General features: G+C 43.0%; 1 protein-coding gene across 2 annotated transcripts in view; it reads left to right on the top strand.

Annotated features, from left to right (window-relative positions):
* Positions 1-17,583, top strand: part of LOC134354795 (cytosolic phospholipase A2-like) — a 176,351-nt gene that overhangs the window by 74,418 nt on the left and 84,350 nt on the right. For both annotated transcript variants that reach the window (XM_063064061.1, XM_063064062.1), the window contains exon 6: positions 13,569-13,606. In XM_063064061.1, the coding sequence (XP_062920131.1) occupies positions 13,569-13,606 (38 nt within the window). The remainder of the gene's footprint in view (positions 1-13,568; positions 13,607-17,583) is intronic.

Below are 17,583 nucleotides of genomic sequence, written 5' to 3'. Positions count from 1 at the left end.
CAACACTACCTAGTCATAGTCATAATCATACTTTATTGATCCCAACGGAAATTGGTTTTTGTTACAGTTGCACCTTAAATAATTAAATAGTGATAAAACCAAAAATAATTAAATAATAATATGTAAATTATGCCAGGAAATAAGTCCAGAACCAGCCTATTGGCTCAGGGTGTCTGACCCTCCAAGGGAGGAGTTGTAAAGTTTGATGGCCACAGGCAGGAATGACTTCCTGTGACTCTCTGTGTTGCATCTCGGTGGAATGAGTCTCTGGCTGAATGTACTTCTGTGCCCAACCAGTCCATTATGTAGTGGATGGGAGACATTGTCCAAGATGGCATGCAACTTCGACAGCATCCTCTTTTCAGACACCACCGTCAGAGAGTCCAGTTCCATCCCCACAACATTACTGGCCTTACCAATGAGGTTGTTGATTCTATTGGTGTCTGCTACCCTCAGCCTGCTGCCCCAGCACACAACAGCAAACATGATCGCACTGGCCACCACAGACTCGTAGAACATCCTCAGCATTGTCTGACAGATGTTAAAGGACCTCAGTCTCCTCAGGAAATAGGGACGGCTTTGACCCTTCTTGTAGACAGCCTCAGTGTTCTTTGACCAGTCCAGTTTATTGTCAATTCGTATCCCCAGGTATTTGTAATCCTCCACCATGTCCACACTAACCCCCTGGATGGAAACAGGGGTCACTGGTGCCTTAGCCCTCCTCAGGTCTACCACCAGCTCCTTAGTCTTTTTCACATTAAGCTGCAGATAATTCTCTCACACCATGTGACAAAGTTTCCTATCGTAGCCCTGTACTCAGCCTCATCTCCCTTGCTGATGCATCCAGCTATGGCAGAGTCATCAGAAAACTCCTGAAGATGACAAGACTCTGTGTAGTATTTGAAGTCCGAAGTGTAAATGGTGAAGAGAAAGGGAGACAAGACAAGACAAGACCTGCATTTCCATCTACCTTTGTATAGTCTGAAAACTTCATCACAAAGCCATCAATTTTGTCATCCAAATCATTGGCATATAACTCAAAAAGGAATGGTCTCAACACCGACCCATGTGGAACATCATGAGTCACTGGCAACCAACAAATGAAGGCCACCTTTATTCCAACTCACTGTCTCCTGCCAGTCAGTCAATCTTCTATCCATGCTAGTATCTTTCCTGTAATACCATGGGCTCATATTTCAATTAGTAGCCTCATGGGTAGCACCTTGTCAAACGCCTTCTGAAAATCCAAGTAAACAACATCTACTAACTCTTCTCTGTCTATCTTGCTTGTTATTTCCTCAAAGGATTCCAACAGATTTGTCAGGTAAGATTTCCTCTTACAGAAACAATGCTGACTTTGGCCTACCTTATCATGTGCCTCCAAGCACCCTGAAATCTCATCCTTAATAATGGACTCCAACATCTCCCCAACCACGGAAGTCAGGCTAACTGGCCTATAATTTCCTTTCTTCTGCCTCTCTCCCTTCTTAAAGAATGGAGTGACATTTACAATTTTCCAGTCCTTCAGAACTTAGTGATTCTTCAAAGATCATCACTAATGCTTCCACAATCTCTTCAGCTACCTCTGTCAGAACTGTGGGGTGTGATCCATCTGGTTCAGGTGACTTATCTACCGTCTGACATTTTAGTTTCCCAAGCATCTTCTCCGTAGTAATAGCAGCTGCACTCATTTCTACCCTCTGACACTCTTAAACCTCTGGCATACTGCTGGTGTTTCCACAGTGAACAGTAGCACGAAATAAAGTTCATCAGTCATTTTTGTCCCCCATTATTACCTCTCCTGCGTAATTTTTGCAGCGGTTCAATGCCACTCTTGCCTCACTTTTTTTGCACACAGACACACACACACACACACACACACACACACACACACACACACACACACACACACACACACACACACACACACACACACACACACACACAGACACACACACAAACACACAAACACACACAGACACACACACACAAACACACACACACACACACACACACACAAACACACACAGACACACACACACAAACACACACACACACACACACACACACACACACACACACACACACACACACACACACACACACACAGATATATATACATATATACATGCAAATTTTCATGGTTGTCATCATCTAACTCTGGAGGTACCTTTTTAAAAAGGTGTACCAAATGTAAATAACCTTCATCCCATTACATAGCAGTTGTTGACAGCAAAAGATGTTGGAGAGTTTTCCTGGGAAGTTAGATCAAACTAAACAGGCTAGTGGAGAGCAGAGGCCAGTGAAGCTATGTTCTTTTTGTGGGAGATCCTCCAGGGCTATAATCAGGCACTTGTCGGTAGGTATTTGCTAAGGCACAAGGACAGTTTCTGTATTCGTGCAATGCAAGTAAATCCCTGAATCTGCTCTGCATGTACCTGTGGACTAAAGGAAAAGTAGATGGTCTCCTCTCCTTGAGCGTGGAGTGTGGCTGAACTGCTAAAAGCAACAGAGACTGGCAAATCCTATAATGAGCAGCAGCCGCCTGCAGTGGTTTTGAAGCTTGATAAAAACACAGACTTCGTGATCAAAGCAGTAAGGGCACAGAGAGTCATAGACCATTTCAGCACAGAATCAGGCCTTTCTGCCCATCTACTCCATGCCAGCCTGGTTATATGCGTGAGGTTCTGTTTGAAGCTATTGATCTCAGTGAAGACAAGAATGAGAATTATTTTGGCCTTTTATGTAATGCGGTTTCAGAGCAAATTGGATTAATAAAACCTAATAGAAAAGCAAGAAACTGCAGGAGGTGCTGGAAATCGGAAATAAAAACAAAATGCTGGAGATACTCAACATAAATGGTGGAGAGAGAAACATAATGTTTTTGATTGATGCTGTACTATTGGAATGGGAAAAGTGGGGAAGAAAAGCAGGGTTCTTTAAGTTCCAGAGAAGGGGAAGGATGGGGATCTTAAATGAATTTCTTGCATCAGTACTTACTTAGGAGACAGGCACAGAGTCTCAGTTGCTCAGGCAAAAAAGTACCAAGGTCATGATCTGCGTGCTGTCTTGAGGGTGTTTAGGATGGATAAATCTGCAGGGCCTGACAAGTTGTCCCCTCAGACCCTGCAGGAGGCTTTTGCAGAAATTGCAGGGGTTCTGGCAAAGATATTTAAAATGTCCTTGCCACAGGCGAGGTGCCAGAAGACTGGAGGATAGTTCCTCCAGCATTTTGTGTCACCAGTCAACTTCCTAGCTCTTTGCTTTATCCCGCCCCCCCCCTCCAAGTTTCACCTGTCGCTTGACGTTTCTCCCTCTCCTCCCCTTACCTTTCAAATCTACTCCTCAGCTTTTTTTCTCCAGTCCTGGCGAAGGGTTTCGGCCCGAAACATCGACTGTACTTTTTTCCATAGATGACGCCTGGCTTGCTGAGCTCCTCCAGCATTTTGTGTGTGTTGTGGAGATTTCCAGCATTTGCAGATTTTATCTTGTTTGTGGAGGATAGCTAATATTCTGTTGTTTAAGAATGGCTCTAAGAATAAGCCAGGTAATTTTAGGCTGGTGAGTCTGATGCTGGTCATGGGTAAATTATTGGAAGGTATTCTAAGGAACGGAACACACAAGTATTTGGATAGACAGAGCATTATTAGGTATAGCCAATATGGTGTTGTGTAGAGTACATCAAGTCTAACCAGTCTTACGGAGTTTTACAAGAAGGTTACCAAGAAGTTTGATGAAGAAAAGATGGTGTCCATTGTCTACATGAACTTCAACAAGGGCTTTGATAAAGTCCTGCGTGGTTTAGAAGGTTAGGCGACGGCGTTCAGGATGAAGTAGTCAATTGAATTCAACTTTGGCTTGGAGGGAGAAGCCGGAGAGTGGTAGTAGATAGTTGTCTCTGTGACTAATGGTGTGCCACAGGGATCACTGCTGGGTCGTTTGTTATTTGTCATGTATTAATCATTTAGATGATATTGTGATAAAGTGGATCAGCAAATTTGAGGATAACAACAAGATTGGGAATATAATAGACAGTGAGGAAGGTAATCAAAGCTTGCAGCATGATCTGGACCAGGTGGGAAAATGGGCTAAAAAATGCCAGATGGAATTTAATGCAGACAAGTGAGGTTTTTCACTTTGGGAGGACAGACCAAGGTAAGACCTGAGAATGAAATGGTTAATGTATAAGGACTGTTTGATGTTTCCAGGCCAGTACCTGCTGGAGTTTAGGAGAATGAAGGGGGATCTCATTGAAATGTACTGAATATTGATAAGCCTAGATAGAATGGATGTGCAGAGGATGTTTCCAATATTGAGAGTACAAGACCAGAGGGTACGGCCTCAGAATAGAAGAATGTCTCTTTAGAACAGAGAAGAAGAGGAATTTCTTTCGTCAGGGTGGTGAATCTGTGGAATTTATCACCACAGACGGCTGTGGAGGCCACATCATTGGATATATTTAAAGCAGCAGTTGATTGATTTTTTGATTAATAAGGGCATCAGATGTTCTGGGGAGAAGGCAGGAGAATAGTAATACGTACTTGAGAATAAATTTATTTTGAATCCTGAACTTAATGAAGTCTGAAGGAAGTGGTATGTAAAGTAAATGGTGCACATTGTTTAGCAATGAACAATGACAATCTGATATAGTTTCATTCTGGCAGTGTGCTTCATTCAGCTTCTCCACAAAGAATTCAATACATGCAGACAATTTGTATAGTGGGAATGATACTAACAACACAGACAAAAAGCTGGAGGAACTCAGCAGGTCAAGCAGCATATATGGAAATGAGTGAACAGTTTGAATTTTAAGCCAACAACCTTCTTAAGGATTGGAAAGAGGGGAAGACATCAGAATAAAAAAATGGGGGGGGGGGAGTACAGCAAGAAGGTGATAAGTGAAGGCAGGTGGGTGGTAAAAGGTAAAGGGCTGCAGACAAAGAAATCTGATAGGAGAGGAGAGTGGACCATGGGAGAAAGGGAAGGAGGAGGGGCACCAAGGGGAGGTGATAAGCAGGTGAGGAGAAGAGCTAAGAGGCCTGAGTGGGGAGGAAGGAAAAAGGAGGGAAAAAATTACCAGAAGGAGAAATCCATGTTCATGCTGTCAAGTTGGAGGCTACCAAGATGGTATATGAGGTATTGCTCCTCTACCCCGAATGTGGCAAAAGAGGTGGCCGTGGACTAACACGTGCAGTCCCTCAGTGTACAACGAGTTTCACCAATGTAGAGGAGGCCTCATCAGGAGCACCGGATACAATAGACCAGCCCAGCAGATTCGCAGGTGAAGTGTTGCTTCATCTGGGAAAACAGCTTAAGAAATGAATGGAGGCAAGGGAAAAGGTGAATGGCCAGATGTCGTATATCTGTTGCTTGCAGGGATACGTGCCAGGAGGGTGATTTAACTGGGGAGGGACGAATGGGCAAGAGAATCACAGAGGGAGCACTCCCTGTAGAAAGCGGAGAGTGGGGAGGAAGGTAAAGATGTGTTTGGTGGTAGGATCTTGTTAAAGATGTTGCAAGTTACAGAGAACGATGTGTTGCATGTGGAGGCTCATGGGGTGGTAGGTGAGGACAAGCGACTTCTACCCCTGTTAAGGTGAAGGGAAGATAGGCTGAGCGTAGATGTCCAGGAAATGGAGGAGATATGGGTGAGGCTAGCATCAATGGTGGAGGAAGGGAAGCCCCATCCTTTAAAGAAAGAGGATATCTCTGATATTCTGGAAAGGAAAGCCTCAGCATGGCAACAGGAGTGGCAGAAATGAGAAAGACAGAGAAAAGGTTGATGACCTGAAGAAAGCCTTGAAGGTAGATGAGAGAAGCTCACAACATGGATGTGGATTAGAAACATGGATTTGTGAAACTCAGAACGTTTGCAAGAAAATTTCAGAACGTTAGTTCGGAGGTGTACTTAGGAGATGACATTCGCATCTAAAGCTAATCGATATCATTATGCCACTGTTTAATCTTCACTGAGTCCATCACCTGGTGGGGTCCTTCTGTCATGATGTGCACTGACAGTATTGAAACCTAAATGCAGAGGAAAGACAGACTCCAATGTAGAGACGATGACCAGTGTTCATTCATAAGATTTCCAACAGAGCACTGGAGCCTCAGCTGAGCAACACCACGAGATGTAACATTCTTAAAACTAGGACCTTGTGATTAACTCTAATTGGGCGTCCAGTTAAGTAATACAGGTAACATGGAATCCCTAAGCCCATCAAATTAAATTTGACAAATTTAAACAGAAAGCATCAGGAGACCACATTACAAAGAGCAAATCGCTCGAGTAAAAACACCGGGAACTCTAAACAATTAACCATCTCAGGTGCTCTAAAAACCTTGGAGCCCAATGTGCTCCAGCTCCCTGCACAAGTCCAAAGAGCTCATTACATTTAGTTTTCAAATTATGAGTTAAAATCTGGTCAGTGGAATGTAACTGAAGTAGAATTGCATTGGGGAGAACAGTTAATAAGCATTTTTCATGTGTTGCTATAAATATCTTCATATGCTTTGTAACTAGTCTTGTTGAAGCAAATGACAATTGCAATTTTTATAAGAAGTAAACTTGGACAATATTTGATACATTGAATGAGAGCGAACAGTTTGATTATTTTGGATTTTAATAAACACAGATAATAAACATAGAAATAGCAACCATTCATGCCCCTCTGTGGATTTTGTGTCACTTTCATTTTTAACTCCCTTGCCAAGGCAGGTTATCAGATGTTGCTGCGATGCGTTTAACTGGAATTTGTGCCAACATGCTCCTCCTGCCTTTCCCCTTCTATTTATTTTGGATGCATTTGGTTTCTGCTGACAGATCACAAATTCAAGGATTATGTTTAAAGAAAAATTTCCTTTGAAGCTGTGTTTGAACTTCAGTCACAGAGGGTTTTGCAGCCCACCTTTACACTGACATGAAATGTTGGGGTAGACACGATCAGAGAGAAAACAGTGTCAATCTGTGTCAGTAAAGACAACACCACCTCATCTGTGGCCTTTCCAGTGGGAAACAACAGAAACCCAGGAAGAATCTCAAAGATAGAGCTCGCTTGCATAGTGAGAGACCCCTAAGTTATAAGGCATGTCAGGTGTCAGAACCTCACATAGCCCCGTTGTTGTGGGGTGGATGATATCACTGGAGACACAGAGTCACTGGCAGATACAAAGCAGCTTCTTTATTCGACACAGCCAGGTACAGCAGGCATCTTACGGATGAAGACACTTTCTGTAGAGAGGTTTGCTAGCCCAAGGCGGGCTCAATATTTATATGCTAAACACAAAGGGCAATCACTATTTACAAGGTTATAGACAATGCTTCCTTTTAAAGCTACGTACAAAACATCACACCTTCTGACTTCGTCCTTTCCTCCCGATGCCAACATGTCTGGGTTGGTACTCACAGCCTTTAGGAGTGCAAGTCAAATCCACAATACATTAATTTGGTATTTTACGTGCTAACATAGAGGACAATTAATATTTACAAAGTATAGATAGGGCTGTCTTCAAAACTACCTGTAAACTTCACACTTCCATCCGCAGCGTCTGACTAGTATTCCAATATTCACAGCTTTTAGGAAATGCATTGTTATGAACTCAATCCACAGTACTTTGTTAAACAGAAGACTGGTGGCCAAAGTCATTTAAGTGTTAGCGAATCATCTACCCAAAAACCCACTCCAACAGTCCCTCCTCTTGGCCCTCCTGGATAAAAATTAAATTTGTGTCAGGAAAGGCCAACCTCGAAGGATCTGCTCAAATAGGGCAGCAAAAACGCCCTGTCTCGAAATTTCCCCCCCAATTTTATGTACCTCGATATCTATCCTAGCATTACCTACCAAATGTTAAGCAGAGAGGCTGTTCCAAGTCTTTAGGAATGCAGCTCCTTTCATGTGCCTGCAGGCTGACTGCATCTTAATCACATTCCTTTGTTTCAGCCCTTTATCCTCTGGTCGCTGAAACTCTCCTTCCAGGAGCGCCCACAGGCTCTCTCATCAATGTACAGGAAGGGGTTGGGGTGGCCTCTATGTAAACGTCTGCAAGGACCTCTCCCCGGTGGCACCCCCTTCCGAATTGTTCTGTTGATCACTGGCTCGACTGCTGAAAAGGGCCCAGCTCCTCAGACTCGGGGTGACTGCTTCCAGATGCCATGTGCAGTCTGAAATGCCATCGAAGTGGTGGAACTTGCCGTCTTTGCTTTAACTCAGAAATTCCTCCCTATTTCCCAATAAATTTCTATACTATGCTATAAAATTAATCACCTACCTTCAGCAACCAGCCTTCTTTACAGAGTACCATCGTCATCACACTTTAGCAGGTTATTCATGGTTTTCCAACACGTTCTCAGTGTCTTCTGCCACACTCTCGGCATTTTCTGCCTTAGCGTTTTCTCCGGGTATGTTTTCATACCCTACCGTTATGCCTAAATCTAAAACTTCTTGGTGGGCTGAACTCAGGCCTTCCTTCAGCATTTTTAGGAAGACTGGGTCGTCCCTCCCTGGATTATCCAATCCTGAATACTCCTCATGTGCTCGATATTTACATTCTACATAATCCATGGCTGTCTCGTCAGCCCTCTGGGTCACTGACATTATTGTTCCCCAGCTACTCTTGACTCCCCCCAGTCACTGCCTCACTTCCCCTTTAAAAGAGCGATATCTGTCTTCATTACTGGCGCTCCCAGTAGTTACCCATGTACCATCCCGCACCCTCTGGGCCATTCTGTCCCACGTATTGCTCAGGCACTTCGCTTTTACCAATACGTGTATATTTTTAAGGTGCATCTGGTGAATTAAAACCATTTCCTCGAGCTTATGCCAGAATTCTGAATTCCCACAGGCGACTTTAAGTGAAGGCAACTCAGACAAGATACTCTGTTTCTCCCCGGGGGTGAAGGGCTTATAAATGGTCGTAATCAAGGTCAAGGGCTGGCTTGGATCGCCACAGTTCTCAACCTGGTGTTGCCTGACCTCAATAGGTGCCATTCTGGTAGATCTATCTGGGTAAAACCTCTCCCTGAGATATCCTCACACTAATTCCCACACTACGCAAAATATAAAAGATGGGTAGCAGTTAAATAGTACATACTTAAAACCACAGAGTATGTATTCCACAATTTGCCACTTTTGAGTACCTGAACTCATGATGCCTGCTGTTTCCCTTTGCATCACACTTGCAAACGCATACACTGAAATGCCGGTCCCTGAACGAGTATACACGCCCCTACTCTGGCGTCTCGAACCGTACCGTCGGTTACCACCTTTCGCAACAGGTGGCTCCATCTCACCAAGTTAACCAAGTTAACACACAAAAAAAACACACGTACACGCACACACTACTTTTATATCTACCAGTTCAGCTCTCCACGTTCGTGATACCTCGTGTTCCCGTATACTACCGACCGAACAGATCCAAGTGTGAGTGTTATTTTAGAAAAATACTCACCAACTTAGACTGCTAGGAACACAGGCCACACAGCGGGTCACGAAGTATCCCACCCCTGACACCAAATGTTGTTGGGTTGATGAAATCACTGGAGAGACAGAGTTACTGGTAGATACAAAGCAGCTTCTTTATTCAACACAACAAGGTACAGCAGGTGTCATACGGACAGAGACGCTTTCGATAGAAAGGTCTGCTAGGCCAATGTGGGCTCAATATTTATATGCTAAACACAAAGGGCAATCACTATTTACAAGGTTATAGACAATGCTTCCTTTTAAAGCTACATAAAAAACATCACACCTTCTGACTTCATCCTTTCCTCCCGATGCCAACATGTCTGGGTTGGTACTCACAGCCTTTAGGAGTGCAAGTCAAATCCACAATACATTAATTTGGTATTTTATGTACTAACATAGAGGACAATTAATATTATAAAGCATAGATAGGGCTGTCTTCAAAACTATCTGCAAACTTCACACTTCCATCCGCAGCGTCCGGCTAGTATTCCAATATTCACAGCTTTTAGTAGATGCATCGTTGTGAACTCAATCCACAGTACTTTGTCAAACAGAAGACTGGTGATCTAAGTCATTTCAGTGTAAATGAAACATCTACCAAAAAACTCACTCCAACACTTGTGTGATGATGATAAGAAGAATAGGGAGTATACAGCAGTACCTAATCTACTAAACGTATAGCTTTTAACCTGCATAGTAGGATATAAGAACATAAGAAATAGGAGCAGGAGGAGGCCATCCGGCCCATTGAGCCTTACCTGCCATTCAATAAGATCATGGCTGATCTGCCCGTAAACTCAGCTCCATCTACCTGCCTTTTTCCCATATCCCTTAATTCTCCTACTATGTGAAAATCTATCTAACTTTATTTTAAATATATTTAGTGAAGAAGCCTCAACTGCTTCCCTGAGCTGAGAATTCCACAGATTCACCACTCTGGGAAAAACAGTTTCTCCTCATCTCCGTCCTAAATCTTCTCCCCTGAATCTTCCTAGTTCTAGTCTCACCTACCAATAGAAACAACTTTCCTACTTTTATCTTTGGTATCCCTTTCAAAATTTTGTATGTTTCTATAAGATTCCCCTCTCATGAATTCATCCCCTCTCTCTGAATTCCAGAGAGTATAGTCCCAGGCAACTCAATCTCTCCTCATAGGTTAACCCCTTCATCTCTGGAATCAACCTGGTGAACCTCTTCTGCACTGCCTCCAAAGCCAGTATATCCTTCCTCAAATATGGAGACCAGAACTGCACACAATACTCCAGGTGCGGCCTCACCAGTACCCTGCATAGTTGCAGCATGACCTCCCTGCTCTTGGGTTCAACCCCTCTAGCAATGAAGGCCAACGTTCCGTTTGCCTTCTTAATAACCTGTTGTATCTGCAATCCAATTTTTGCAATTCATGCACAAGTACTCCCAAGTCCCTCTGTACAACAGCATGCTGCAATCTTTCACCATTTAATAATAATCTGCTCTTCTATTATTCCTTCCAAAGTGGATGATCTCGCATTTACCAACATTGTATTCCATCTGCCAGACCTTGGCCCACTCACTTAACCTATCTATATCCCTCTGCAGACTCTCCACATCCTCTGTACAATTTGCTTTTCCACTCAGTTTAGTGTCATCAGCAAATTTTGCTACGCTACACTCAGTCCCCTCTTCCAAATCATCAATGTAAATGGTAAACAACTGCGGGCCCAGCACCGACTCTGTAGCACGCCACTCACCACTGACTGCCAACCAGAGAAACACCTAATAATACCAACTCTGTTGGTTAACCAATCCACTATCCATGCCAATACACTTCCTCCAACTCCATGCATCCGTATCTTATTTATAAGTCTCTTGTGTGGCACCTTATCGAACGCCTTCTGGAAATCCAAGTATACAATATTCACCTGTTCCCCTCTATCCACTGCACTCATTATGTCCTCAAAGAACTCCAGTAAGTTTGTCAAACAGGACCTGCCCTTTCTGAATCCATGCTGCATCTGTCTAATGGAATCACTCCTTTCTAAATGTTTCGCTATTTCTTTCTTAATGACAGCTTCAAGCATTTTCCCGACTACAGATGTTAAGCTAACTGGCCTTTAGTTGCCCATCTTTTGCCGACATCCTTTTCTAAAAAGTGGCGTGACATTTGCTGTTTTTCAATCTGCCGGCACCTGCCCAGAGTCTGGAGAATTTTGGTAAATGATTACCAACATGTCTACTATAACCTCCACCAATTCCAGCACCTTGGGATGCATCCCATCAGGACCAGGGGACTTGTCTACCTTCAGGCCCTCTAGTTTGCTCATCACTATCTCTTTAGTGACAGTTATTTTATCGAGGTCCTTGCCTCCCATTTCGTCTATAACATCATTCTTTGGCATATAAACATGTCCTCCACCGTGAAGACTGACACAAAATAGTCGTTCAGTGCCTCAGCCATTTCCTTATCACTCAATATCAATTTCCCCTTATCGTCTTTTAAGGGACCTACGTTGACTTTAGCCACCCTCTTCCACTTTATATGTTTATAAAAACTTTTGCTACCTGTTTTTATATTTTGTGCTAATTTACTTACATAATCTATCTTCCCTTTCCTTATTTCTTGTTTAGTTGTTCTTTGTTGCTTTTTAAAGTTTTCCCAATCCTCCAGTCTCCCACTACCCTTTGCGGCTTTGTACACATGAACTTTTAATTTGATACTATCTTTTATATCTTTAGTTATCCAAGGTTGGCTCTCCCCACACTTACTGTCCTTACTTTTGACTGGAATATTCTTTTGTTGAGCACTGTGGAAAAATCTCTTTGAAAGTATTCCACTGTTCCTCAACTGTCCTACCAAATAGCCTGTGTTCCCAATCCACATTAGCCAACTCCTCCCTCATCCTGTTGTAGTCTCCCCTGTTCAAGCATAATACACTAGTTTTAGATCTAACTATTTCATCCTCCATCTGTATGCGAAATTCAATCATACTGTGATCACCCTTTCCAAGAGGATCCCTGACTACAAGATCATTAATCTTACCTGTCACATTGCACAGGACTAGATCTAAGGTGTCATTTTCCCTTGTCAGGTCACTAAAATGCCTCTCAGGAAAGCCATCACAGATGCATTCTATGAAGTCCTCCTTCAAACTTCCTTGACCAACCTGATTCACCCAATCTACGTGGAAGTTGAAATCCCCTATGACAACTGCCGTTCTGTTCTTACAAGCCTCAGTTATTTCTTGGTTAATCGCCTCTGCCACTGCAATAGTTTTATTAGGTGCCCTATAGACAACTCCTACCAGTGATTTTTTTCCCCTTTACTATTCTTAATCTCTACCCAGATGGACTCAACATTCTGCTCCGTAGATTTTATATCGTCTCTCACAATCACCCTGATCTCATCCTTAATTAAGAGCGCCACCCCACCTCCTTTGCCTTCCTGCCTATCTTTCCGTATTACCTGATACCCTTGGATATTTAATTCCCAGTCATCTCCACCTTGCAACCAGGTTTCTGTAATGGCCACTAAATCATTTGCCTTGGTACTGATCTGTGCCACAAGTTCACTAACCTTGTTTCTAAGACTACGGCCATTTAGATAAAGTGCCCTTATACTCATTGTCCTTTTAGAATCTAGTGACCTATGTGATTTTTGCATTTATGCACTCTACTACATTTTTCTTCAATAACTGTAGCTTTGGTCTCTGCATCACTTCCCTCCTCTTTTCTGTGTGGGTTCCCATCCCACTGCCATATTAATTTAAAAACTAGTATAGAGGGTACTACAGTTAGTTTCATTAGCTGCAGTCCACAGATACCCAAAGTTAGTCAATGCCTCAACTATTGTACAGTATATTTGTGTGAATGCTGGTTATGAATGCAGTTGAGCTTGGTGCTGAAGCATTCTGTAGCAGAACTGCCTGCCAGGATTTGCAATCAGGGTTTGTGCCCCACCTTTTCAGCATGAAAGGGAGAATATTTTAGAGCAACTATAAATTTGGTGTGTTTTGTGATTCCATTTATAGACCTGCTCCCATCAAAGCTTTGTTCCCATGAGTGCTGATAAGCAGTTGCTAGGCTGCACAATGCTCCATATTAATCATTTCCTTAATCTTTTTCCAGGTGACTACTGTATTTTTGAACATGTCCTTGGAAGTTTGGTACGTATTGTGATAAAGCTGGAATTCATGCCTTGTTACTTGTTAGAATTGGGAAGCCGGATGCTGGGCCTTTGCTGGCTTGCCTTGGTTGGATCTCAGGGGCTTCAGTAAATTCCACGGTGGTTCAGTGAGCTTCCACTGCAGCATGAGCCCCCTGGAGAAGTCATACTGATGGTCCAGTACCTTGTTTCTTTGGATTGTTACCAAAGCTTCAGAAGGGAATTGTAGAAGCTCTGGTGAAGTAATAATTAATGATCCGTGAAAGTTTGAAATGAAAAAAACGAATGAAATATGAGTTTTTTTTTAAATTTCACTCTCAGATATTTACCTTATAAGATGTCATCGTTTGTTGACATTTGTGGACTTGTGTGCAGAATGATGATCCTTGGCATTAGAGTTGCGAGTTATGTTGTAACTCTAGAGCTGAGATCTAGGAAAGCTGAAGCACTGTAAGTTGAGCTTCTGTGTCCCAATGTGGCATGGTGGAATGGGCCAAGAGATGGGGGTAACCTAACCATGGACTGTTTCTGAAGGCAGACATGCAGTCCCTATTTATAGGTTTACTATGCCCAAGGTGTAGTATTTATACAGAAAATTCAATCATTCAGTAGTTGAGGAAAGAAACAAGAGATTCTGTGAATGTGTACGAGGCACCCAGTTGGTACAATGCCTCCCTGGTGGCAGAGTCAGAAATGTCTCCGAATGAGTCCACAGCATTCCTAAGGGGGAGAGTGAGCAGCCGGTGTCTTGGTACATATTAGTACAAACGACATAGCTAGGGAAAGGGATGAGGTTCTGAGGAGCAAATATAGGCAGCTAGGACGGCAGCTGAAAAGCATGACCTCGAAGGTAGTAATTTCTGGATTTTGCTCCTGTGCCGGTGAGGGTAAGAGCTGGAAGATACGGCAGGTAAATATATGTCTGAAGAATGAGTTCAGGATGCATGGTTTCAGATTTGTGAATTATTGGGATCTCTTCTGGGGTAGTTAGGACCTGCAGAAAAGGGATGGGTTACACCTAAATTCGAGAGGGACCAATGTCCTTGTAGGCTAGTTTGGTAGTGTTTTTTTTGGAGGTTTTAAACTAGGTTTTCATGGAGATAGGAACTAGAGTGATAGGTCAGATGATGAAGCAGTTGGTGTAAAGGTAGATACAATGTGTAGAGAGACTGTTGGGAAGGACAAGCAGAAATTGGGGGTTAAGTGCAGTTGGATAGGTTGAAATGTGTTATTTAAATGTGAAAAGTACTTGGCTGTCACAAGGGCAGGAATGGCTGCTGGATGTTCCAGGTTTTATATGTTTCTAAAGGGACAGGGATGGAAGTAAAAGAGGTGGGGGAGTGGCGTTGCTAATCAGGTGCAGAAAGGGAGGACATCGTGGCAAGATCTTCTACTGTGTCAGTGGAAGTCAGAAACAGGATGGGAGCAATCACTCTGTTAGCAGTATTTTGTAAGTCCCAGAATAACAACAGGGTTACTAAGGAGCAGATTGGGAGGTAGATTTTGGAAAAGTGCAAAAGCGATAGATTTTGTGGTGTGTGACTTAAACTCCCCCAATATTGATTGGCATCTTGAAAGTATAAGAGGTTTAGATGGGGTTGAATTTGAAGGTGTGTCCAGGAAGGCTTCCTGACACAATATGTGGACAGGCCAACAAGAGGAGAGTCTGTACAGGATCTAGTAATAGTCAATGAACATGGTCAGGTGACAGATTTCTCAGTGAAAAAGCATTTCAGAAAGAGTGACCACAACTCACTGACTATTTGGACAAGGATAGGAGCAGATGGTATGGGAAAGTATTTAATTGAAGGAGGGGGAATGATATTCAACAGGACCTCTGAAGCACAACTTGAGAACAGATGTTCTTAGGGAAATACAGTGGGTGGAAGTTTAGGGAGCACTTGCATGGGCTTCTGGATTGGTTTGTCCCATTGAGGCAGGAAAAAGATGTAGGTTGGAGGAACTATGCTGGACAAGTTGTAGAACGTTTAGTCAAGAGGAAGAAGGAAACATATTTAAGGTTTAGGAAACAATGATCAGGCAGGACTCTTGAGCGTTATAAGGTAGCCAGGAAAGAGCTTAAGAATGGAACTATAAGGGAACATGAAAAGGCCTCGGCAAGTAGGATTAAAGAAAATCCCAAGGTGTTCTATGCATAAAAAAGAACAGGAGGGTGATTAGAATGAGGGTAGGACTGATCGGGTATAAAAGAGGAAAGATGTCTGAAATTGGGGAAGGGATGAGAAACCCTTAATGAATACAGTGGATTCCAGTTAATTGGGACCAGTACATTTTGGCCCAATTAAGCGGCTGCCCCAATTAGTCAAAGTTTCATGGAAATAATTAAAAGGTACAAAGAAGACAAGCTGCCGTTTAACTGAGTAACAAATGATGTATTTGATTGAAATGCAGAACAAATTAGAACACTACCAATGCTACTACAGTACTATAAAACTGTATTAGTTCCAAATATTTATCAACCGAGGAATTCATCCAGTGTATGCTTCCATGTTCTTTTTATTGACTGTAAATGAACAAAATCAGTCCAGACACCTGGTGCAAATAATGGACTGCCTTTATAAAAGGCTGTCGATGATTGCAAGCTCTGAATCTTCATTTTCATTGTAACATAGACAATAGGTGCAGGAGCAAGCCATTCGGCCCTTCAAGCCAGAACCACCATTCACTGTGATCATGGCTGATCATCCACAATCAGTATCCAGTTCCTGCCGAATCCCCATAACCTTTGATTCCGCTATCTTTAAGATCTCTATCCATCTCTTTCTTGAAAACATCCAGAGACTTGGCCTCCACTGCCTTCTGGGGCAGAGCATTCCACATATCCACCACTCTCTGGGTGAAAAAGTTTTTCCTCAACTTTGTTCTAAATGGCCTACCCCTTATTCTTAAACTGTGGCCTCTGGTTCTGGACTCACCCATCAGCGGGAACATGCTTCCTGCCTCCAGCGTGTCCAATCCCTTAATAATCTTATATGTTTCAATTAGATCCCCTCTCATCTTTCTAAATTCCAGTGTATACAAGCCCAGTCACTCCAATCTTTCAACATATGACAGTCCCGCTATCCCGGGAATTAACCTTGTGAACCTACGCTACACTCCCTCAATAGCAAGAATGTCCTTCCTCAAATTTGGAGACCAAAACTGCACACAATATTCCAGGTGTGGTCTCACCAGGGCCCTGTACAGCTGCAGAAGGACCTCTTTGCTCCTATACTCAATTCCCCTTGTTATGAAGGCCAGCATGCCATTAGCTTTCTTCACTGCCTGCTGTACCTGCATGCTTGCTTTCAGTGACTGATGTACAAGAACATCTAGATCTCGTTGTACTTCCCCTTTTCCTAACTTGACTCCATTTAGATAATAATCTGCCTTCCTATTCTTACCACCAAAGTGGACAACCTCACATTTACCCACATTAAACTGCATCTCCCATGCATCCGCCCACTTTACCCAGCCTGTCCAAGCCACCCTGCATTCTCATAACATCCTCCTCACATTTCACATTGCCACCCAGCTTTGTGTCATCTGCAAATTTGCTAATGTTACTTTTAATCCCTTCATCTAAATCACTAATGTATATTGTAAACAGCTGCAGTCCCAGCACTGAACCCTTTGGTACCCCACTGGTCACGGCCTGCCATTCCGAAAGGGAGCCGTTAATCGCTGCTCTTTGTTTTCGGTCAGCCAACCAATTTTCAATCCATGTCAGTACTCTGCCCCCAATACCATGTGCCCTAATTTTGCCCACTAATCTCCTATGTGGGACTTTATCAAAGGTTTTCTGAAAGTCCAGGTACACTACATCCACTGGCTCTCCCTTGTCCATTTTCATAGTTACATCCTCAAAACATTCCAGAAGATTAGTCAAGCATGATTTCCCCTTCGTAAATCCATGCTTACTCAGACCTATCCTGTTACTGCCATCCAAATGTGTCGTAATTTCATCTTTTATAATTG

The sequence above is a fragment of the Mobula hypostoma genome, chromosome 12 (genome assembly GCF_963921235.1).
Source record: "Mobula hypostoma chromosome 12, sMobHyp1.1, whole genome shotgun sequence".
Lineage (NCBI taxonomy): Eukaryota > Metazoa > Chordata > Chondrichthyes > Myliobatiformes > Myliobatidae > Mobula > Mobula hypostoma.
The sequence above is the reverse complement of the archived record's forward strand: the minus strand, read 5'-3'. Positions and strand labels throughout refer to the sequence as shown.